Source organism: Vidua macroura, chromosome 19 (assembly GCF_024509145.1).
Source record: "Vidua macroura isolate BioBank_ID:100142 chromosome 19, ASM2450914v1, whole genome shotgun sequence".
Classification (NCBI taxonomy): Eukaryota; Metazoa; Chordata; class Aves; order Passeriformes; family Viduidae; genus Vidua; species Vidua macroura.
Genome location: NC_071589.1, coordinates 8,062,340 through 8,088,233, shown reverse-complemented (window position 1 = coordinate 8,088,233; position 25,894 = coordinate 8,062,340). Strand labels below are relative to the sequence as shown.

At 39.8% G+C, this 25,894-nt stretch overlaps 1 protein-coding gene across 6 annotated transcripts in view; it reads left to right on the top strand.

Annotated features, from left to right (window-relative positions):
• Positions 1-25,894, top strand: part of CA10 (carbonic anhydrase 10) — a 257,475-nt gene that overhangs the window by 17,788 nt on the left and 213,793 nt on the right. For all 6 annotated transcript variants that reach the window (XM_053994700.1, XM_053994699.1, XM_053994697.1 and 3 more), the window contains one exon: positions 21,033-21,107. In XM_053994700.1, the coding sequence (XP_053850675.1) occupies positions 21,033-21,107 (75 nt within the window). The remainder of the gene's footprint in view (positions 1-21,032; positions 21,108-25,894) is intronic.

Sequence of the window (25,894 nt, the reverse complement as noted above, 5' to 3'; positions counted from 1 at the left end):
AGACAAGGTGTTTAAAATAACATGTTAATATCCCAGTGAAAAAAGCATTAGAAAAGGCTGTTTCAGAAAGGGCTGATTTCAGTTCATTTCAGATGCAGAACAAAAACTGAGGAAGATGGATGTACGTCATCTCTTCTTTTTATTCTCTTTCCATGGTTTCCTCCCCAAAAGGAGGGGAAGGTCAGAATGTCAAGAAAGACCTGGATGGAGCTATCAACTTCCCATAGGCAGTCCAAGATGTCTGAATCATGAATGTCCTGTTTATTGAGCCTGCAGGGCTGAGATCAATTTTTTTCATGGTAGACAGAAATTGATGATCCTGTCAAATATTTGGAGCCTGGAGGACGAAGGTATGTTTTATAACTTACCATTAGGTCTGGGTTCTGTCCCTTAGTCTACTGCCAAGGACTGCATTCCACAAGGGATGCACTATAGTAATTCTCATGTTCCAGTCCAGTGAAGTAAACAAACAGCTGCAATCTGCAAATGTTGCAGAATCAGGATGAGTTTCAAGGAGAGCCCAATTAGAAGCATATGAAGGCAGCCTGGCCTGTCTCCCTGGAATAGGGCATGCCTGACTGTGGGTATTCATCTGGTGCCTGACAGGATGGAACTGTCCTCCTAATTGGAGCTTTTGGATGCTACTACAGCCTAAATAATTCTGCACAGTAAGTCAGCATAGCTCCACTGATCTTTCTAAATATACACCTAGTTGTCCTAGCTAGAGACTGCATCTTCCTAGAGGTGAGAGCAGTGAGGATTATTATTCTGTTATTCCTAGGTTAATGCAACAGAACCTCCGGCTCAGGAGATTCCTAAACCTCTACCTGTTATGGCAGGAAGGCTTAAAATAAAGGATCTCTCTTTGCTGCCTATTTTGGTGTTCTTTTTTCCAACATTTTGCTGCTTACTAGTGCAGTTCCCAAGCTTGTTTCCACTTGAATCCAGGGAGTGGGATAACTGGAGATGGAGCAGCTTTGAAGAAGAAGAGCTGAAAAAGAAGGTGCTCAGCTCAATACCTGTGTCCCCTGGTTCTGTCCATGCTCCTCAAGTGTCCTTTCACTGCTGTAACTGCTGGCCTAGGCGCTCACTTCCCTAGGCATATCCCCTCTCCTATTCCCAGGAGCTCTTCAGTAACCCACTCTTAAAGGAAGCACTCATATCTCATCTCCTGCGTTTTTCCCAGGTTGCTTGATCTCATCTGCTGTTGGTCTTTCATATAAGTCAGATTCACATTATTATGGTTGCAAATATCATGCCCACAAATGCACGCCACATATATGCATAGATTTGCATATATGAGTGTGATAAAAATGGAGTTGGCATCTGAGGGAAATAGATTTCTTTGGTAAGCTCAAAATAAGTTCCAAAGCCTACATCTTATCAAATGAAGGGCTTTAGGCTAGATTTTGGGATCTGCTATAACTGGGAATGGCTCGGTGAAGACAATTGTGCTGGGGTGGGCAGATGAGCAGACATCTGCTGTGGAGGAGATTGTGCCCAAATGAGAAGCTATGGAATGGCAGAAACAGAAAAAGGGGAGAAAATTAGTTTGAAAAAGTAATGAGGTGAGGGACAAAGACTGGAAGGACCTCATTTTGTAATCACCTTGGTAGGTAATAAATCAGGCTATTTGGTGTTGTTTTTTTTTTTTTTTCTTGAAAGTTTTCTTTAAGTTTTCTTTAAAAATGAGAGGAGAAGCAAGTGAAGAATTTGTACATCTTCACAACTAAAGTTATCTTAACACTTTAGAAATTCCATTGCGAAGGTTGTGTGGGTAAAGACACTAATTGAGCACATCATTGTTTTAATGCAGAGGTTGGTGGGATGCAGTGAATAAAGTAACGGATTGCAGGAAGAGAAAAAGATAGTCACAAAGGAATTTAAGGCTTATCTAGAGAATAGAATTTTATCACTGTCTCTGGCAGAATTTGTGTTGCTTGGCAACACTCTTTTAACCGTTTTTAAGATTTTTTGATGGTGGTCACTAATTGTGTGTTCCTAGTTTCCTCCAAGGCCTTATTTGGAGAAGTGCTGAGTATTTACAGCTGAAACAGGTCAATGGGAGAAATATTTTATATGTATCAAATGACCTACAAGTGTCGAAATCCTGTAAAAATATTCATTGGAGCTATCAATTGTCTACTAAAAGGTAGAGAATCTTTCTCTGACTCTGGCTTTCATTTGCACATTTGAATAAAAGGGACACCACCTCTTCAGAAACCACCTCTTTCATTCAGGGAATGAAACTGAAACATTTTGGAAGTTTGAGTCGTGTGCTAAAAATCCATTATACTTGTACCTTGAAGTGCCAGGAAGTCTGGCTGACGTGGCCTTTTATGGCACTGCTGGTTGGCTTCAATTAAAGAGCCTTTGAGGGTTTTCTTCTGCACTGAGGGTCTCAGCAGCAGCCCTTTCTCTCTAAGTTCAGTCTGAGTGACAGGGTGAAGGAAAAAACCTCAAACAGCCATCTTAAGGAAAGCATAAAACAAAGCCAGTCCCCTCCTTTTACCCAGCTTTTCTACTTCCAACTACAACCCTCAGCTGAAGTTCTAACAGATCATCTGACCTAGGAACCATTAGGTTCTTCCATAATTGTTGGGTGCAGATCTGGGTTCAGATCATATTCTGTTGAAGTCATTGTGGATTTGACCAGATGCAGTAGAGGAAAAAGAAGATCAGACCCTTAACAAGACAGCTTTTGTGTCCTGCTCAGCAGAGATATCACAGCCTTGTAAGGAGAGCAGTCTTCTTGTTCTCTGTGGTTTAGAATGAAGGTTGGAAACCTTTTCCTTCGTGAAGTCCAGACAGGTCTTTTTGATACCTTTTTTAGAGGAAAGAGCAAACACTAAAATTCATCTCTTTTTTGTCATGTTACTGTAGGATACTGTTAATGTGACTGTGGACCATATGTAACTTAGGGGCTTCATCCATCCCCTGAAGTGCTGATTGATTTGTGTATTGAGGATCACAGACCATCCAGCTCTACCAATGCATGGAAAAGTATTAACAAATTTCTATATTAGCCTTTTATAAAAGGATGGCAGCATGTATAGAAATTAAATAAAGCATCCATTAGGATGTTCTGTTCTCATCCATTAGGAATGACTGTGGTTCTTACTTCAAAGCCCGGAGAAATGTAAGCTATTAAAGCAGTACTTTCTACTTTTACAATACCTTTTAGTCTAATATCTCAAAATATTTTCTACTACTTATTATATAGAAATAAAGAGATGCTGCTGCTCAGGGTGTACAAACCTCTCTGGGTAGGTCAGAGACAGCTGACTCACAGTTCACTGCCAAATCAGAATGGTCATGCTTTGCACTGCATTTCACAGAGATAATTGCCTAGAAAAACTATTAAATAGTGAAAAAGCTGCCTTGACGGTCTGGAGGCTCACAGGTCCAAATCTTGTATTATTCTTAATGCAGATTTATGTGAGGCAGGGCAGCTTGGAGCTAGTTGATACTCAAAATAGGGTAAATTACACCAGTTTTTATTACTTTATTTAAACTCAATACAGATGTCTCTGTTAACATTTTAAGTGGATTGTGACCTCATTTATGCTGATTTATGGTTGAAATTGTGTTTGGAGTTTTGACACTAACCCTGGTACTACTGTACTAATTTCTATTGACTGACTTCACATGAATTGATTGAGCCCCTCTGGGTGTCCCCACAAGACTCTGACTTCATTGAGAAAGAGTGCTAGGGAGAAGGATGATGATGAATATACAATGAATGATACAAAATGCCTGTTTAGGATGACAATTAACCTAAGGAAATAGGCCATTTTATGTCCCTCATGTAATTTATTACTGTCTACCACATTTCAACACAGTACCAGTGCAGATGATGTCACACTAAATTCAAGAATGTTGCCGAATGCAGATGGACAGAAAATGGTGCTATTATTTAAGCAGGCTTTTGGAGTCTGGGGTTAATTTCTTTTTTTTAGTTAGTCTGTCTTTAGCATTTCTTGTCACTTTTTTTATAGCTGAGGTGAATGAAAAGTTGTTGAGGGGAGAGCAGAAAGACTGGCACTTGAGATTGGCAGTAGTAGGTAGGATTTTAAAATTGTTGTGCTTTTTGAGACAGTTGAAATTTGCTGACCTTCCAGAACACCTTGACATTTACTCAAATTCCAGCAGAGTTATCTGTGGATTCCTGCTGTGTTTAATAGCAACAGGATGGGGAATGCCTAACATTTTAATGTGTGCTTAGCCTCTGATCTGTGACATGTCTAAAATTGTGTATTGAAAATTCTTTAAAGATGTCTGATGAAAAGTGATTAGTGACCACTTTTAGATTATCAATTTAATTTCCAAAATGGAATGTCTAATCTTTGGGAGATTGTTTTAATACTCAGTAATGTAGCTTGATGGTCCACAAAACCTTTTTTTTTTTTCTTTTAATCTTTGATGTAAAATAGCTACTTAAAGAATTAAAGGAAAGAATATATTTACATGCTTATTTGGTAAAGGTAGAGTTTGCTAAATGCCAGTCAGGCCAAAGTGTCATTTTACATACACCAATTACACCAAAAAGTAGAGCAATTGAATTAAATACAGCCCAAAGGAGAAAAATTGTTCTTTTACTGTGAACTGTTTCTGGGATAGGGCAGAGGGAAGGGTGTACATCTCCTTTCCACTCAAATCCAATCTACTGTTATCCCTGCTAAGACTGTTAGAATAAATACTGCCTTACAACTGTTAGGATAAATATTGATCATTACCAGATTGCCATTGAAGAAAAGCATCTTTTAAGAAAGCCTGAACCCAAAGTTTATTATTTTGGGGTAGTCTCCTGGTTCTTTGGGAGTAAACAGATACTACTTATTTCATTATTGTCGGAGTTTGCTTTGTGCACTGTCCTGACATCTCCCACTCACTCAGGCTTGCTTTCTAAGGACAGAAAAGAATGAGCTAGAGTAAATATCACCATTGTGTGAATGTGCTCCTGGCATAGCCTTGCATCCAACCAGCAGAGCTGGGCAGCAGCAGCACAAATCCAGTGCCACATTCTTCAGATCTTCTTCAACCCAGCTGAGGGTTGAGAAAATAACAGTTAAAGAAATCCCTCCTCAGAAAGAAAGATTCTGATACAGATGGGTCATGAAAAACCTTGTGTTTGTTCTGTACTGGTACGCAGTGCATATTTGAAATCATCAGGAGAATTCCTATCAGTCTGAGTGCTTTGGAATGCCCCTGGTGTTAGCTGCTGTGAGAGCAGCATTTATCAAAGTGTCGTGTTCGGCAGAGTGCTGCATCAGTCTTGTTAAATCTGATTAATCATCACTTAGACAAGAAAACTCTGGGAGTTATACTGGTTGCTGGCATTACTGAGAGTTATAGACTCAAGTTCCTTATGCTGTGCCAATAAGAAGACTATAAAAACACATGAATTGGAGAGCCAGGGAAAGAGGACATGATCTAACTTTGGGAGCTGGAGACAGGCACAGAAGGGATTTGGTCAAAAGTCTGACAGAATAGTTTGGAGTAGCTGCAGCCTTGGTTAAACTGTTCTCCAGTACAATAATGGGGTCTCCCAAGTGACCTGTATTTTACACTGGCTCTACCCTATGACCACAACAACTTCCTAGGGGGCTAAAAAAAAAAAAAGCAGTCTTATCAATGACGTATTGCTGCACAAAGTTGTGTTGGGGAAAAAACAAACAGATGCCACATACACAGCACCAGAAGGGTTTAAGAAAACACACGATTCCTTTTAGGTACGTGGCTGGCTCAACTCCAGTCATGTGTGCAAGGGTGGGGATGACTCTGAGTAGCGTAAAATCAGTTGGCATCTTCTCGTACTTGCTGAGTTTCCTGTGCAGCTGAGGGAAAACCTGGCTTTGTCTCATGCCAGGTGAGATCCTTGCCAGTTCTATCATTCAGGTTTGACCCTAAGAATCTGCCTAACAGGTCTCAAAATAAAATTTACAGAATCAATAGTAATGTTTATTGCATAATTGTATGGTCACCCAGCCAGGGATGGTGGACTTCGCTTGTGTGTAGGATTCATCAGCCCTCACCGGGTTTCCCTGGTGGTCACTGTAGAGTTTCATGAACAGCTCAGCAGGAATTTATGCTAAGGACAGAACCAAAATGAATTGGTTCAGTGTCTCCTGACAATTTTAATATCTGTTTTAATGTCAAACTTCCTTATTTTGTGTTGACACAAGCAATATTTTGTTTATTATAGATTTATTTCAGTATTCCAAATACTTTTTTAGAAACTGCTAATCTCCAGAGTAGTTTGCCTAGCATTCAGGAGTTTATTTCAAGTGGACTTGAAGATTTCTGAAGCTGGCTGAGATACTATGCATAAAATTCAGTATATTCTAGTTAGAAGTTCAAAGGACTGGAAGTAACAGGAGTTAGACTTCTCCCGTCAGCATCATTACTGACTTCTGTGTGCCTTTCCACCCTTTCTTTGGCTTTTTAATTTGTACCTCCAACCTTTTCTTCATCTGTAAATCCAAGGCTTGAGTGGGAAAGCTGAAAAATGGGGAAGGAGGCAAGTACAGGAGACACTGTGTTTAGGAAGTAGACCTGTAGATATGCATTTCTCATTGTTCTGTGTTCTCATCCACAGTGTTCAGCATATGAGGGAGACTCAGCAGGCATTTTTTTATAGATAATCAGGTATGGGCTGGCTGTGTCTCCAGGGTTTGTAGTGTGTCCTGCAGGCAGCTGCACAGCCATGAATTTGCCAGGGTTATTATGCATTGTTCATTGAAGCATTCTCTGATCAGAAGTGAGTACAGTAAGAATCTTAACTGAAAGAAACAAAGCTACTCTGAATTGGCCTCAATTCAAGGACATTTCCCTCTATTTCTGGTATTTTGAAAGCTGGTGTACTGGGTCTCTAGGAGTTACTGCTGTTATGTTGTTTTGTACTGTTGCATTGTGGTTGTGGTTTTTAAGGTTAAAATCTATTTCTATTAATAGATGGACAACTGTTTAGTATTTTTATAAATTAAATGAGGTAGCCAGGGAGTATTATTGATGGGCAGGTGTCAGAAACTTGAACAAGAGGTGTAAAGCTCTCTGGTTTTCAAAGGACATTGAAAACTACTAGGTGTCTCTGCTTTAGATATACCACACTTGTTAGAAAGGAAACACATACATTTAAAATCTGTGGCTTCTATTTCCAGTTCTTGGTTTTACCCTCACAAAAAAAAAAAAAAAAAAATCCTTCCTCTTGCTACTGGAAGAATAAAAGATTGCCTGAAACTTTAGTGGATTTTGACTTGGAAGAAAAAGGACCACACAGATGAAAAGAGGGAAAGCTTGGAAACCCCTGATGAAATCTCTGCAGTGGCATATTTCTCCTTACAGTTCTTTTGAAATAGATACATTTTTAAAATTCCTACATTTGTTGGCTTCTAAATTTTTTTCTTTTATCTGTATCCAAAGTCTCATCTCTCAAAAGACTAGTAGACAAAGCCATGAACAACAGGTAGTTAAAGGAAGGTGGGCTTTTTTTTCTTCCTGGGATTTCTACATCAGTAATTTAGAAAGCGATTAAAATTCCTGACCAGAAAAATGAAGCAGGCAGGTTCATCACAGCCAGCATGAAACATCTTCCATCTTAACTTCAGAACTAAAATGGAGAGAGAAAATAAGCAAATCCAAATTACTGCTTTTGACTCATGGCTAAGTGGTTGAGAAGGATGAATAGGGGACACCCTTGCAAGGACCAAGAAGCCAAGAAATGCAGTTGGGTTCAGAAGGAACCCAAGGTGCACTGTTATAAGTCAGGAATATTGTTAGTTGGGATAGGATAACAGAATAGCTTCATCCAGGTGCCAGAGTAGCACTGCTGCCTCAGGAATCAGCCCAATGAGTGGGAAGGAAATTATTTCTTCCAAGATAAGTGGATAAACACAACTAGATGGATGGTAGAAATACTCTCTGGGGAATAGTCCACAGAACTGCAGGGAAGCAGAAATCATTGAGGGGGAGGTATGGAGAGTGATTTTTCTCTTGGCAAGGTTGGGAACATGACAAAGTAAAAAAGAAAGTATTTTTAAAAAGTTCTTTCACATCTTTATCTGACAAGCAGGATAAACAAACAGTGCTTCCAAGCTGGTACAATTTTTAGGAATGTCTTTTGAAAACAGTCCAAATATGGGACTACAGAAGCTGTACGTTTAATTGCTATGGGTGCCATCACTGTAATACCTAAGCAGTAATTAATGAATTGGAATGTTGACACACAACATGGCTGGCTACTGGGATGAACAAAATATGTTATTTTCTTATCTGTCTTGCCTTATCTGGCAGCTGTTCTGACTAGAATGTCTTTTCCTCCTGCTCCTCAGTTCCTCCACTGCATGTTCAGTTCTTCCATAATGATTTCCCATATCTCGTTTTAGAAGTCTAAAAAAAGCTGCTCTTCCCTTTCTTCTGGGTTTGGATAACTTCTCATCGTAACTTTATTGGTTGTATAGGGCAAACAGGTAGAAGTAAAAAGTGTGCTCCATTTTATCCATCAAGGTTACTCTTCATTTGGGGTACAGGTTGGTGAGTGGATTGAGGTGTTGATAAGGTTGCTTAATTTTCTTCTCTACTTTCCTAACCTTCATGTTGTGTTGTAAATTTAAATTAAGCAAAATAAGTTACTGCTGGTAACACACAGTGTTCAAGGTTGTCTTGGGGCCAGTTTAATACAAATGGGATTCGGCTTACTCTTCATTTTATTAAATGGTTTTGAGTTCATTAATGATGTGGTAGGGAAGCATAATGGCACTTCACAATGTAGCATAGGTTTGGATGATGCAGGGCTAGATTATCTACTGGTTTTTTGAGGACTCTAAAGACTCGTTGATCTAACTTCCCCAACCATCTCAGAAACAAATATCCTTCATTAATCTTTTTTCTTGCCTCCAGCGATAAACACTTATTTTTCACAGTTTTTCCAGGAATGTGAGTGAAGAAAACATAAAATCCCTATATTGTTAATGTGGACCTTGGACTTCTTTTATAACCTATGACATATCATTGTTTGGTAGCACACAGAAACAAACCTGATGATATTAACCTTTTGGGGCAGTTTAAAAGGAATTTCATAAGTACATTGCTATTCCAAGATTCCGCTACACTTGCCATGTATAAACTGCAGTGGTGATGGTCAGGAGCAATTGCAATAAAGCCACACTGTGATGGTTCAATTTTCTGTCATAATGCCACTGCCTCAGTGGATCCATAGCCTGGCTTATTGTCTTAACACTAGATTCCATCTTGATGCTAGAAGAGATGTTATTATATGGTGTCCTGTCCCACTGTAAAAGGGGAGTCGGGGAGGATTCTTTTTGATTGATTTCTCAGACGAAAATGAAGCACAAACGTGGCAATACTATATCTGAGAACTGTTTATTGATAAAGAAGGGTAAGTTTTCCTAGCAAAGGGGACAAGAAAAGAGAGCAGAGAGAGAAAACAAGAGACAGAAAGAGAAACAGAAGACAGGGACGGTGTTCCCGCAAGAACCCTGGCGCTCTGTCAGCATCAGCTCTGCAGACGGGAGCGTGCGTGCCGGAAGCTGCGGTGAGTCTGCGTGGCTCCCGTGGCGGACTGGGTGCGATTTCTGAACAGCAGCAGGCTGTGTGTCCTTCCATCGGCGGAGAACAGGCTGCCGTGGCCACGGGCGCACTCCTGGAGCAGCTGCAGGTCCCAGGGTGGGGGCGCGGCGGCCACGGCCGGGTGCAGGCAGCGGCTGCTCTGTGAGGGGAACAGCAGAGCAGCAGGCCGTGGCTGGCACTGGGGCTCTGGCTGCTCTGTGAGGGGAACAGCAGAGCAGCAGGCCGTGGCTGGCACTGGGGCTCTGGCTGCTCTGTGAGGGGAACAGCGGAGCAGCAGGCCGTGGCTGGCACTGGGGCTGTGCCTGCCGTGGGCAATGCGGGAAATGCGGTGATGGCCACGGCTGGGTGCAGGCAGTGTCCGCTCCGTTGGGGAAGTGAGTGAGCACCAGGGCTGCAAGGAGCTGCCTGGCAAAAGCGTCAAAACAGGGTACGACGTGTGGACAGGGAAGACAGCCAGGGAAGAAGCAGGATCACAGAGAGGAAACAGGCGGGGGCGGGAGGAGGGCCAAGCTAACCCTCCAGGCGAGATCTCACTCCCTCCAAGGAACACGAAGAAACTGGTTCCCCGCTTGTGTCGCAGTTAACTCGTTTTATTTGCCAAGTCTCCTCCCATAGCCCATTTTTCCTGGGCATCCAGGCATTTTTTTATCCCACCGGCCAGTGCGGGGGTCACTCACAGCCCCATCATGGAACCTTCCTCTCCCTGGACTGGCTGCCAGGCGAAGCCTCCCCAGGGACAGGGCTAACAGCACATGTACAGTCTTTACAGGAATTTTTCACCTCATATGTAGCATATGGTGAGGCATAAATAAAAATCAGACTGTTCCCTCTCATATGGTCAGGAAAACATTTTTTTTGACTTGGTGATCTCAGAAAACTCCAGGACATCAAGTTTAAGTGCAGAGGATTTAGGTTGTCCAGTGAGCTGTGAGATGATCTGGATTAGTGCCCTATCAGCCCCAGGATGACTAAAAATCTGAGACTCTGAATCCAGGTCAATATAATCAAAATAATTTTGCCTCCCCTTTGCCATTAGCTTTTGAAGGATGGTGTTGTTTGTCACATTGCTTTTGCTTGGGTGTCAGCCAGGAGAAAAGGACTCTACCTGTGTCAGGCATAGGCATCAGTTTGTGTTGACTCAAGTTGAGTAAAGTTTATACAAGACGCACAAACTGCCACTCCTAGTTCTGCTGAGTCCTCAAGGGACATTGAAGGCACCTTTTCCCCTTTTTCAGTTAAGTCCCTTGTCAAAACCATGGGAAATGGTTATAGTAGTATTGCTTAAGCATTTTGAATTCTCTGTGTAATATGAAACTCTTTGAAATGTTTCCATATCGCGTTATACACTGCAAGTTTCCACATGCTGTAGAATTCCATGGGATTTGAGGCTGTGTGTATTTTCTAGGATCAAGCACCTGATACTGATGCCATACCATTATTTTTGAGATTAATTGGAAGACTTTGAATTTTACCCCTTGAGTCTGCCTAAGCAATGATGAATGCTTAAATTCTAGACACAACCCTTTCATGGGAAGACTGACAAAGAAGTAATTTCACTTTCCTGAAGTGAGAGATTTGGGAAAACAGAAAAAAAAAGTGCCTGTGGCAGCTAACAAGACAGTCTCCAATTGTTTGTGCTACTCCTGATGAGTAACTTTGTGTTTAGAGAGTGCAGAGAGCAGCTGGGGGCAGAAACCCAATGAGACATTGATACTTGTATGTGCTGATCAGGAAGGAACTTAGTGGTTTCCTTTTAGAGGAAGCCCTATTAATTTAGCATTAATAATGCATTGAACTTTAAAGCCTCAAGGATATTGAGGCCATTTCTTTGAAGTTGCTGAGTGTCCCCAAACCATGCTGAAATTGACAATTGGTGGGAGTGGAGGGTGTGCAGTGTGATGGAAAGTATGAGCTGCTGTGGTATCACAAGATACTGTGCTGCTTGTTATTGCATTATTTTATAGAGCTTTTCAGACTTTATATCTAGACATAATTAAATAACTCAAGGGAGAGGAATTAGCACAACACAGAATAGGCTGCTGGTGTGCTGATGCTCCCATCAGAGACTTGGGGAAACACCAAGACAGCCAAACTGTATTAATGTGGTTTGGGTCCCCTGAAGCCCTGAGTGTGCCATCAATGACTGAGGTGAAAGATGCTGAATCCCCCACTCCTTGCAAACAATACTATGTTCCAGTTGCTGCTATACAGCTGTATTTTTCCCAGCAATAATTTAATTGCTTTTATTTCTTACAGTACTTCAGCTCTGGAGAAATTTTGACTCTTGTGCCAGAGAAGGAAGGGAGCAGTACCTCCTTCAAAAGTAATATAAACCCCATAGATATGAATGGGACCTGAGGAAGCAGAGACTTGCATCCCTAGTTGGTAGTAATTTCTAGGTAAAAGCTTTGGTGTTCTTTCACTCAGAGCTGCTCAACTTCCCCAGACAGCAATACAGAAGTTCCCTGTCTCTCAATTGTTTCAAAAGTGAAATTTTGCCAAAGAAGAAAACACAAAACATGTATTATTTTAAAAATTGAAGCAAATAACATTGTGTAATGCTCCTTAGTACTCCATAAAATTCTTGGAGAGGGCACACACTGTCTTTTACATTATGTGGTCTAACTCCTGGACATGTGTTTTAGTCACATTAAAAGCAAAGCAGCTTTATAGGGATGTTTGATATTCTACAAATTGAGTTAGTGGTGGAGAGTTTAATGTCCAGTTGGGTGTTCTTCATAAACATTATTGGGAATTATTCCTGCTTACAGATAAGCTTATTTCAACATATTTGATAATATTCAGGGGTCCGACGAAGATGTTAAATAAAATTATTTCTGCCGTCCTCAAAAACCAGTTACAGGAGACCAGTAGGTGCAACAGTTCGCTTTGTTACAGTGTAACATCACATTGTCACTGCTCCCTGCATCCATATGAGCCCGCCTGTGTGAAATCTTACCCTTTGGCCAATGTTTATAATTGGAATCTTATCAGAAAACAAAATCACAAAAAATAGAAAACACAGAATAGTCAAGTCTCTATGCCAGAGCAGAGTTCCAGTGGTAGTGCCTTACTTTTGCCCTCAGATGTGATAAAATCAGGTCACATCTGCTTTTCTTGTGTTGAATACTGCTTGGAATTCACAGCAGCAGTGAGAGCTTTTACACATGGGGTGGAAGAAGAAGGATTTATGGAATTGGAAAGTATTAACTTAATGAAAGAGCATTTGCATGTTTTCTGAGCAAAATGTTATCCAGAAAAAAAAATGGAAAAAAAATCTGGCCTAGCTGATGAAAACATTTTATTTATTGGTGCCTTTATAATCCTTTGTTTTGTTTTTCCTCCCTCAGTGTATGCTGATGCTCACAGTGTAGGCTGTGAAATTCATAAGCAGGCCAACCTTTCTTGTCCTGTAGCTACTCATCTATAAATGATGTTTTATTTAGTGCCTGAAATGTCTGTTGTTAGGGTCTTTTAATATAAAAAGGCTGCATAAAAACATCTTAAATACAGATGCAATTATGTACTTGTTTTAAACAATCTAAATATTAATTACAGAGGGCTGACTCTTCAGCTTATTGCATCTGCTTAGTTTCCCTACTGCTAGGTCCACTTTGTACATGTTTATCCTATTTGCTTTAAGAGGCGTTTGTTGGAGTGGGCCAAAAGCTGGTACTTGTATGACTGAAGGTGTTGAAAGTTATATTTTAGATTGAGTAAGTCTGTCTTCCCTCCAAATTTTAGGTAACCTACCCTTGGGTTTAACAGTGCACAAAATATCCAGTATAATTCAGTAATCAGAACTACTTAAAATAATTACAAAGCAGGTGTTGAATAAGATTGTGGAAATGGAGTTCAGCAAAAACAATTAAAATTTTTCTTACAGCTTTTATTTTTATTTTGTTTTAAACTGCCCTGTCCTGTTTTCTGCAGGACTACATTTCTGTTAGGACTCATGATCTTCTGAAACACTGCAGGGAAATTCCTCTAATTTTAATTTCTGCCATTAGGCACAGCTGTCTTGGATTACTTGTCAGTGACTGACTAAGACACTTTGAGCGTGATGAAGCTGCTCAGAGTGAACTGTGGAACTCTGATGGAAAATCGAAGGGCAATAAATAGCTAAAGCAATAGGCTTATGCTGGCTGGGAGAGAACCAGGATAAGGTTTCTAAGTGAAGATCACACCAGCCTCTAATACCATGTAAATATACTTTCACTTGCAGTGTTCACCATTGTAATCACAGATTTGAGGATTTATTTTTCTTGTAGCAGACCCTCTGCCATTTTTCTGTGAGTTTCCTATCAAAGCATTAGCAATGACTTAATGTGTTACACTAAGTTTATTATGAAACAAATGGCTCATAGTTGCAGCTGGTTTTATTTTTAATCTCATAACTATGCAGAAGGGGTAACAATGATAAAAATGTTGTCATATATTTACTGCCAGGGCAATACCAGTCAGGTTATCACAAGCAAGACTTCTATGATGTAAGATGAGATAAATCTGCAGAATTGGTACAGCAATCAGAAGAGCTCAGATCAATAAAATCCAGGTGAAGAAAGTTCTTTTCCTAACTGCTGCAAGCCTGATTCTCGCCTGCTTAGCATTTTTCATCTGTGTGAAATGGCAGTAAAGTGAATGGAGAGTTCTGATCTGGCAGGGTTCTACTCTTGGCTCGGGCTCAGATGTGAATGACATAAACGGTGTCATCAAATAAAAGCCTTTCTATGATTCATGTAAGGATAGAATGTAAATAAGTAATTGTAGAATGGCTTTTTTATATCTTGCAAATAAGCATATTTACTGAGGAGCGTTCTGTATTCGCTGCAGCATTTTATATTATGTCAGCATCAGCATTCCAGCAAGATAAAGACTTCTTGGCGCTTCTTGGCAAATGCTGTGCAGGTATTCCAGCATCTGCATTGTGGTACCTGGTATCCAATACAATGCTGTCTGATCATGTTGAAATACATTTACTCACCCAGTAATAGCTCTTTTTTTTTGAAACATGAGGCTACTCACTTTAGCCTCTAAGCTGGAGAGAGTTAACTGCTGACTTTATGGGGCATTGGCACCTTTGTTGTTTTTGTTTTCTGTGTGTTTTTATGATCCTCTACGGTGCTGTTTCCCTGTGCGTGGAAGCCACTGGGAAATAAGAATGCACAACAACTTGCAGAATTTAGCCTGTAATTTTATGCTCCACAATGAGACATACCTACAGTAATCTGACAGAATGAAAGCAACACCTCATATGAGCACCAAATAAATATCCTGTCTCCTCTGCAAGAGCTTTATTGAAAGAGATCTGACATAATGGGTGTTTTATCAGCAGAGCTACTAATCTCAGATACCAGAGATTGCAGTGCTAGAGGAGGGAACATTGCACAAATGGAGGTCATTCAGTATCCCCGAGCACGTGGACAACTTTGTCATTTTGGACTGTTCCTGTTAATGGCAGAATACAGTGCTGCCGCTAAAAATGGTTGTTGCAGAGCTCCCTTTGCAGGTAACCTGCAGTGTCTGTTCAGAGGGGCTTGTTTATTTTCGTGCCTTGCAAAACCAACGTTTCTAGGAAGCAAAAGTCATATTCTGGGTTTTAGTGGTAAAAGCAGGAGCCTCGGAGGTACCACAAATGGAAGTTATGGTTTTTTGGTTTTTTAAGATATTTAACCCTCTTCAGGAATACAGGATTGCTTTCTGTAGACCTTTTGTCTCCCCCTGCCAACAAGGAGCTGCCATGGAGGAGCTGCAGTGTTCTGGTAGGACCACAGCAGTGTCAGAGGCCACACAGAGAGAGCACGTCTCTTTATATGGTCCTTGAGCGGGAGAATTGCAGGAAGAGGTACAGTAGTTTAACTGAAATCAGAAGGATGCTGAGAGAATTTTGCTATTTTCATATGTCACGAGATGGCACACAGGAAGAATCCATTTCCTTGGCAACAATCCTTGAATCATAAGGTTGAACCTGTTTACTCAGGCACAGAGCCATTCTGTCAGATGGGCATTAATACAACAATTGCAGAGAGCCTGTGTTGTATGTGCATCAGGTGTGAGTGTCCCAGATAGGATTCCCAGCAAGGATTGTCCATATGGCTGTTCATTCTAATTTTATATTCCCTTGTACCATTACTAATCCAGGTATGGGTCTGATTATGTTTCAAAAATAGGGAACAGCTTTTTCCTCCTTTTGTAAGCCCTCTTACCCACTTGCATAAGATAGATTGGACTGATGGTTTAGAAGTTTCTGGAAGACAAACTTTCTCCCTGGCCTTACCAGACCTCTTCCTTCTGCATTCAGAGAAATGAGAGCTTTATAAATATTTTCCCTTTTTAAGTGAAGTCCCTGTAGGCTCCATCCAAGTAAGTCTTTGGCACCAAGCTAGATTTCACATGCACTCAGAGTGGAAATCTGTGTTCAGTCACTCTCTGCATTACTTTGCAGGATGTTTTGCCTGGACTTCTATAAAACGTTGAGGTTTCAGGCTTCAGGAAAGAGCACAGCACTGGAGATTGTCACCTAACTGCCCCCTCACAACCCCACCTGCCTTGCCTCTTGGTTTCCTCCGTGGACTCAGTTCTCTGTACATCAGCAGTGCTGCTAGCATTGCTCTTGTTCTACCCTAGATATAGCTAGGGCGCAACACTTAGTTTAGTATTGTATTTTCTGTGTTTCATTTTCATGTGAATTAAAGAGATAAGGATCTAATGTCTGAGGAATGTGCGGAGTGATGCCAGGTCATGCACTTCTCTGATAGCTGAAGCAACTGCACTGGTATCCAATTATTTAGTACAGAGCTTTGATAATCTAGTTTTCATGCTCATTTCATGCAGCCTGTTCCATACTAATGAAGCAGATATGAAGAAATGTCATCAAAATATTTTTTTCCTGCTATTCCTTTTGGAATTAGCTATTGTAAATATTGGGGTAACCCACTGAAGCAGAACTGCAGAGCCAACATATTTCGATTTTGGTTTAATATAAATTCCAAATAATGGATTATACTTCTTTTCTGGACCTGGCATGTATCATTCAGATTGCCCCATAGTGGGAAAAAGCAATATATTTTTCAATTGTATACATTTTGATGTATGCTGATATTACACAGCTGTATTTGAAAATACCCATCCTACCTGAATTCTTAGCTTGCCTTTATCTCTATATATATATATATATGATTTTTTTCAGCTGCTTCTAAAATGCATCTGCGTCTTCCTGGCTGAACCAGTTTGAGCTGTGTGTATGACTACAAGATGCACTTTAATGCAGTGTAATTTCCTGGGAAATTTTAAGTAGAAGAATTATGTTTGGACTCCTTAGTATCCTCTCCTACTGCCATTTTGAAATCTTTAAGAACTTCTCCTACTGAGGACATGAAAGCAAGTGTTTAGATAAAAAAAAATTGCAGTTCAGATTGGATAGGAACAATTTTCTGCTCATATATTTTGATTGTGAGTTGAGATTTGCCATTTTCCAAATGGTTGTAGAGTGCGGTCTAGCACAACTAAGCCATACACAGTTGGAGGTCTCCAGGCAATGTTATAAAAACTAAAATATGAGGACAATTTAATCTGCAGACTGTAAAGGGTGCACAGTAGAACAGTCCCTTCAGTGTAACACATCACTACTCAGTTAATGGAACAATATCAGTCCAGCAAAGAGAAATCTGCATCCACATGTACCCCATCCCACTGGCATGGCTGGATTTTGGTAAGGCAGTGTATTGGTCCTTCTGTCAGTACATTTCATTAAAGTACATTTAATTAACATAAGTTTTATTTTTGTTTCTGCAATATACACTCAGTTAAATCATAAATACTGTTTTGTAACCTAACAGAACTGTATGTAATGGTCTTTATCTTGTATCCCTTTTACCCTGAATTTCACATCCTCTTCATAATTTTTAATGACAGCAACAATTTTTATTACACTGCTGGAACTTTTCCCAGTGTAGTTGTGTTTTTCATAAATAATATGTGATTTAGAAGTGAAACTGCAGCAAAAAGCTGCTAAATCCAGCATCTTCTGTAACTGCAGATATATGTAAAAAAAAAAAAAATTGCCCTAGTGAAAGAGATTGAAAGTGTCTTGAAAAGAAGACAACCCCAAAATCTAAGTCAAATGATTGACAAGGTAACTGAGCTTTCTGCAGCTCAGAGAGAGTTGCTCTAAATAGGAACATACCAAGCAAACCACAGGCGAAGGCAGAACATGTTGGTATATGAGCTCTTCTTTCTTACGGAGATCGGCTGAACGTTTGTCTTGCTGTGTGTCTGTGTGCCATTTGAAAATATTTCCAATTAATAGTGACTTTTTATTTTGACCACAAAATTTGCTCAAATTCCAATTGAAAGACAAAGAGAAGTGATGACAAAGAGCAGCAAATGTGACCAATCAAGATCTTTCTGCTCTTGGCTTTTCAGGACTTGGGAGAAATCATTTAGGCAACACATCTTATCAGGGGCAAACCTCATAGAAAGCTTAGGCTTTTTGTTGCTACAACCTTCAGAATATTGATCAAAGAAATCTTGTGTTTCTACACTTGTGTTTCTGCATTGTGCTCCCAGTGCTCTCACACTGTGAAAGAGATGCATGTCAGAGACGCCAGTTACAAGCAAGTTTTTGCCAAGTTACCTGGGTGGCTGAAGAGGGGGAACAGGCCTGGGTGCTCCAGAATTTGTGAGTTGAAATATATGAGAAAATCTTTTGCCAAAAAACAGCTCACAAAAAGTATGGAGCGAAATCAAGTGTTACGCTGGTGCTGGCTAGCTTTGCTTACTTCTTGCAATGCAGATTTGCCTGTGGAACAACCAAAAACAAATGTTTAGGTGACCTTAGCCAAGGCAGCAGGCTTAGACACCATATGCCTGTCCAATTCAAACCCAGAAAAGCCTTTTTCAACCTGTCTATTCAGTGTACCAGTAAAAGATTGGCCGATACCTATATATTATGATCCCTCGACCAAAAAGCAACTTAGTATTAAATCAGGTGAGGTTGCCTGGGAGCAATACTGTAGCTGGTTGGGACATCTGGACCAAAGAACTTCATAAAGCACCTTCTGAAACCCCAAGAATTGGAGATTCTTGGTTCCTTAACAATGGATTTCTCTCTTATGTTTTCAGATAGCAATTGGTGAGAGAATGATCCTCTGAAATACAATGTCTCTCCCAATTACTCTGCTTACAGAAACTCGAGTTTTTGGTGTAATTACTCAGATAGTTGGAGTGGACTTTCCAGGGTGAACCAATATCCATGACAATTACCAAAAGGATTTTGGTTCATTTGTGGAGATAGGGCTTGAAAAGATGCTCCATCACACCTTGAAGGTAGTCCATGCAGTATTGGACTACTTACTGTACTAGCAACTAGAGCTAAGACAGTCATTCAGAAAAATCATAGAGGAAAAAGATTTGTCCATCAATATGAAGAAAATTGTAACAGTGATCTTAGGCCCTGAAAATCTGTGAAAAGAGTTTCAGCAGGTTTATTTCTACCCCACCTTGCTTCTGCCATGGCATTGAAACAGTTAGATTGAATTAGATGTTGGCTGAGTAAACAAAGCAATGCCACATCCATTGCAATCAGTGATATGCTGACAGATGTCAGCAGTGTTAGACATGCAACCCTTCAAAACAGAGCAGCAATTGGTTTTCTTTTACTGGCACATGGACATGGTTGGGAGGAGTTTGAAGGATTGTGTTGTATGAATCTGTCTGACCATTCTGAATCCATCCACAAAAGCATACAAAAACTGAAAGACCTAACAGCTCAAATGAAAGAAGACGGTTAATCATGGTTAGTTGATATGTTCAAATGATGGAGCTTTACACCTTAGTTAAGGAAACTTTGTAAAATAGGTTTGTATATGTTAGCAGTTTTCGTGGTGGTACTAGTAATAGTACCATATATACTTCGGTGTGTGCAACAAATGATGGACAAAACTATCAAAGAAGTTTTTATCGCACAAGAGAGAGATGTAGGAGATAAAATCACAGAAAGTTCTCAAGATCCTACAGAGATAGTGGATACAAGTATAGACATAGATGAAGGCTTTGAATTAAGACCTTGGAACAGACGAGACTTATTAGAACCATAAATAGTAACTGCTATCGGATTTGACTTATATCCTTTGAATAGACTAGATCTTTTATAGCATTAAAAATTGCTGTGGTGTAAAATACCAAATAAGAGAGATGCCTGAAACAAGCAAAAAAAAAAACAAAAAAAAAAACAAAAAACCAACATATTTTAGAAGTAATGCAAGGTAGTTAATAAGCAACAACGTTAAGAGAGTTTCTTTATGGTTGTACCAAGAGAGTGAAATGTGGGAAATAGTAAAGGTAAAAAGATTTCCAGAAAGCTGTAAAAGCAGGCCTTAGAAACAGAAAGAACAGAAAACTTGGGACTAGCTGTAGCTGCACAGTCTGAAAGTAGAAAAAATAAGCAAGGACATGAAACAATAGTTTGCGTTTTAGGCTTGGCTAAGATAGACCTTATGACTGTAGAAAAATATGCTTAGCAAGATAGTAGAAGGTTTTAAGTTTAATAATGAAGTACTGTATATTGTTAATAGAGAGCATACAAGCAAGCATTGTGTGAAGCAGGTGTATGTGTACTTTTAGTGATTGGCTAGAACAATTGTCAGTAAGCTTTAGCAATATGCTACTGGCTAGGAAGCTTTTAAAATGGTCTGTAACAAATAAATCTTTGGCTGCAGCTGTCAAGATGTGAGCTATTGCCATCTTTCTATTGTCTCAACCATGTAATGAGGCTGATGCTGCAATAAAATCTCAAGGAACTTATCCCAGCAGTCCCATTCTGTATGTGAAAAACCACCAACACAGACAGAGAAGATGGAAAAAACCAAATTCCTGCCTCAGCAGTGGAACCTGGGCAGTGTTGGGGAAGCTGTGGGCTGTGCCTTTCTGGCCTGGTTTTGGAACTCAAAGCTCGTGGGATGATGTGAAGCAGTGATAGACACAGATATTATTGGCTGTGATTCACTCTGCCACTTCTTTGCACGCAAAGTGAGAGATCATTGGAAAACTCAAGAAAGGAAGGGCAGAAACTGCTTTTCAGTCAGACAACTTGGACTCAGGTATTGACTACTGAGCACTCTTTTTCCCTGCATTTTTGTTCCATATTGACTTTATAGGTGGCACAGAAGCCAACGGTAGTGCTGTAAATCCTCATTTTCTGCCAGAGTTGTTAAGTTTCATGATCGAGTCTTCCAAAGCAGAGTATATTTTACTGTGTGATGAAGAGGGACAAAGTTCTCCAAGACACATATGCGCAGCGTGATTCTATAGATTGAATAAAGATCACCTAGGAATTTGAGTGACTCTTCTGTAGAGGATAGTACCCTGTTTAAAGTTCCTAAAGTTTAGCTATTAAGTCCTATGTTTGGCTCTAATTTTATAGTTTCTTTGATTATTTCTTCTAGCTCAACAAAATTCACCAAAAATCCATGAAGGCTGGTGGGCTTATAAGGAGGTGGTCCAGGGAAGCTTTGTTCCTGGTAAGTGTAATTTTAAAATTTTAGACTTCCTTAATTTTTTTTTTCACTGGAATTAATATAGTTGGATTTGGGGAAGATATTTTGGGTTGATGTGTTTTCATTGCAAATATTTTTAGTTGACAAGTACTCAACATCACATTATTGTGAAGTGCAGAAAGGTTTCTGTTAATCCATCATCCAAAGACCATGGCTGTTTTTCAGAGAAGAAATCACTTGAATGACATTCCTGGTTTCTCTCAGTAAAACCAACATGATGCTGCTTTGTGAATGTGTAGTTCTATGTGTAGAAAAGGGAAGGGGTCTAAAAAGTATTACTGCTAACTGGATGAAATAATTTATCTGTTGCGGCACTTCTAGGTAATAGCATTTCTACAATTTTAGATTAGATTTTAGAGTAGATGAGGACAGGAACCCACTACATGCAATTTTCACTGATTTTTGTTTAGTAAACAAAGTATGAGTGAAAAAAACTAAATAACTGGGTTTCATTGAGATTTAGTAAATGGTAAATAATCAAGAGGCAGCTAAAAGGATTCTTAGTGCAGTATCTTTTCAGTGTGATTGAGATTAATATGCATTAATTGATGTATATTAGCTATATCTTACAAGGTAAAATAGTGCTTCAAGTTTTATCATGAATGCATCAAGAAAACTGCTACGTGATCCTTATTTTCTCATAATAGTAGAAAATATTGGCTGTTGTGTGAGCTGTTCCTGAGGATCTGTAGATTTGACCTATCATCAGCTACTTTCACTGTTGTGAGAACTGTTACAGCCTGACAGTCATCTGAAATTCCCAGAATGCTGATTGTCTTGTTAAGAAATCTAGTGCAAATGAGATGAAATATTTCAGCCCACACATTTCTGGCACTGAAATGGTTGTGCAAATCTACAGGCCTGGAGCTTAATTACATATTGATGTAGCATAAACTAGCTTTTCAGATGTACTTGAGATTGGTTTGGGCTGTCAGAGACACTCCAGTGTATTGTGCATGTTTAGTTACTCGTAGTGACAGCAGGGGAAGAAACCTGGAGAATATAATCACCTTATTTCAGCCTTCCTGAGTTGCATAACTCAGGTAGATGCCCAGCAGAAAATGAATGAAAAAAATATTTGCTAAACAGGCCTAAATTTAAAGTTACTGAGAAAAATAATATAATTGTATCAGAATGTAAAGAAACCTGTGATCAGTTCATGCTTGTGGTGTTTTAGTCTTAATCCTGTGAGACATTTAGGCTTAGGAACATCCTTGGAAGATGAATGAGGAAACAGTGATGACTCAGGAACTTCTGGGAAGGAGGACCTTTTAGAGTGATGTGGAGGGACACCTCCTTTTTGAGGGAAACCTGAATTACCAAGGTGTTGAATATCTGACTAACCCAGCACACGTTCTCAGGAACTGGTCCAGAAAGTCGTAATGAACAGCACTGAAGCAACCTTGAAGAAAGCAAGGGGAACTTAGGGGTACCTTTCTTTCAAATTCAAATCTGCAACATGTCAGCCTCAGCAGAAGAGAAAAATCCCATGAGACCTTACAGTACAAACAACTAATTTTTTCTCCTAGATTTGGAAGCCTTTGAAAACCATATTTAAAGTATTTCAAGGCTGCATTTGTGGCTGTGCTCTCAGACTAACACATCACAAAGGATCTGTTGGTGCATATTAAGTTTATCTGTGTTGGTGGCAGTCCTGTATCAGATCTCATGTGAGATGCTAATTAGCACCTGAGAGGTGAGAGCTGCCAGGCAGACTGAGGAGCTATTGCTGGAGTTGCTGATGTGCACTGAAGCAAACACCTACAGCCATCTGCCAGGATGTTTTCTTCCTACAGCTGTTTGTCCTGACCCAGGGCTGGGAGTGAACACCCCCAAAGATATTAGAAAGGAGTGTTTGTCCAATAGCCTGTCACTGCAGTTCAGAACTGGCATCTCAGCTAATATGACTGACATGAATCCAGCTGCTTGAGGGAGCAGCCACAAATGCAGAGATGATTAATTAGGGGCAATATAATTGTAAAACACTCCAGGAGGAGTTGCTGGAGTTTGTCTATCACAGCTTTAGCTGAGTAAATACTTTTCACCTACTTCAAAGTAAAGTCACTGTCTCTCTTTGAACTCTTACTTTTTCCATGGAGAGCTGTGTAAGAATGCAGTTAAGAGTGTATCACAATATGTCTGGGATAGAATGTGCCATTCGTAAGTTTTTCTGCTTAGTCTGTTTTGGAAGCATGTAAGCCAAGTCCTAAAAATGCACTGGATCCTGTGCAGATTTGCCATTGAGCAGTTCATAAAATCAAGCCATATTTCATTGTTCCCCAAATCCAGACTCCCCATATTCTGGGATAGATTTTGGAAAAAAATAATTTAAATCCCTTTCTAATGTTCATCTGGACACAGGTTTTTTCCTGCTATAAGCCAATGAGCTGCAGTCAGTGATGTGTATCTCACAGAAGGGAAAGATACAGGCAGAGATGAGGTACAAGATCCATCACAGTGTCTTTCCCAAATTTGCTTCTTTCAGTGCTCCAAGAGAAGGCAGGATTGAGAGCTGGCAGGTTCTCTCAGCCCAGGCACTGTGGCTCAGGTCTGTCTTGGTGCCTAGCCTTGAAAGAGAGTTGCAGATTTCTCAAGTGCAGGAGGGAAAGTTCATCAAGGCTGGATTTGTGTATCTGCTACTGGAGCAGAAACCACTCTCCATCTCTTGCCTGTTCTACAAGCAAAGAATTGCTCTTATGATTTAAATAATGTAGGCAAACAAAGTAGAAAGTAAGTAGAACTTCAAAATGTTAATTGAATGCAAATTCGGTTCCAAATTAAACTTCAGGGAATGTTCAAGGATGAAGAAGGAATACTTTCCTTTATGCATGGTGATTTGCATAATAATCAAATAATTTATATTATTACAAACGCTTACTACATAGACTTTTTCCAGTGTGGAATATCAAAGTAGTTCTTGATGGGTTAAAACCCCTTTAAATAACCTTTTTCATGTCTTTTCTTTGGCTGTGACTGTGAATATGTGGTATCACTGAAGTGATGCAAGCAACTTCCAGGTGACCAAGACACTCATATTCCAAATTCATTGGTAACCTTGTTGTTTCTTCAAATAGATGTGTATAACCTTTGATAATCTTTATGATTATATTGATTTTTTCCATACTGGTCCTGTTTTTTCATACCATTATGAAAGTGGGCTTTTATAAGCATAAAATATAAAGGTTGTTAAATCTAATTTGTGATGACAGAGTGCACTTGGCAAACCTCCATCCTGTTGTGGAAACTCTGGACTATGTGATAGTACAAGCATGTAAGTGTTTCGTTCCCAGGAAAGGCATTGTCTTTGGGCCCCCCTACTGAATTATACTAAATCTAAAGTTACTTTACAGGGTGCTAGTGCCAACCTCAGCTAACAGGAGGAAATCCATCAAATAATGAGGGAACATTGCTGAGGGAGCAAATTATGTTCTCCTTCCTTGTAATAAAAGCTGTAAATGAACTCTAATTGCAGATAAAGGTCTCTATCCACTAGGATTCATTATTGGCCACAGATCACCAGTCAAAACCCGCCTTTTTCCCTGAGGTTCTGAGATGAGAAATTCCATGTTCACGGTTCCTTCACAACTTGTTTTACACTAAAAGGGAAAAGACTGCTGGAGTTCTCTGATGCTGTTCCTGCATTTTGCAAGAATCCTGTTGGTGGGATTATGCCCTAACCTTAACCAGCTGGCAACGCGGTACTGGCTCAAAACATGGGCACTGGTTGTGAAGCACTGAGAAACAAGGAGGAAATGCATGAATTTTATAATGATTTACAAGGGAGAAGAAGTCTGAAACAATTGACAAGCTTGATCATGAGTGCCAAAACCTCATTTTAAACTTCTTGCTATCCCCATGTGCGTTTGTTATGACCCACAGAGGCAGTTCTAGTGTCCCTAGTTTGTCCTGTCCGGGCTTAAAATTTATTTTATTACAGCTTTGAGCTTTTTTTTTAATTAGAAACGTCTTTATGTACATGTTCAAAAATAACCTTTCATGGGCAGGTCACTGTAAGAACCATAAACTGTTTGTCCATGGCTTGAAACTGAGCAATGAAAAACTTCAAACCCACACACTTGTTAAACTTTCAGTTCTCAGTTTGTGCCACCTTGCAGTCACAGAGGGGTCGGTGTCATACACTGAGATGGTGATCACTTAGTGTGGCTGCCTGAACAGCAAAAAACCAAACCTGCTGATTTCTACTCCTGCACTGCTCACTTTTCTAACTATAACATCTCTACTGGTCTTCTTTTGGAACTTCAGGAGGCTGCAATATCACTCACCATCTGGTGCATTTTGTTTATCAGTAAAAACAGTGGTGCTGTCTGAGCTACAGCAGTACTTTAAACAGTCTGCACACACCCTTCAAAATCATGCAGTCTGCTGCTGCCTCTGAGGAATTAACCGGCCATATATATATATATATATATATATATATATATAATTATTTATTGGAACAATAATAGCAGTTTTTCTTTTAGAAAGCAGTATTTTGGAACAGTTCATTTCTTCAGGGTGATAGAACATGCATACTGGAAATCATTCATTTACTGATTTAAACTTTGGCTAGTATATATAATATGTCAGCTTTGATTGTCAGTTAAAGATAGCTTGAAGGAAATATGTTTCATAACAGAGATTTTCCTGGTTTCTCACTTCCTTTGGTAATTCTGCAAAAATTGACTCTTTACAAATCATGTAGCTAGAAAGGATACTAGATTTTAAAAACATTTTTATGCGAGAGTTAAATA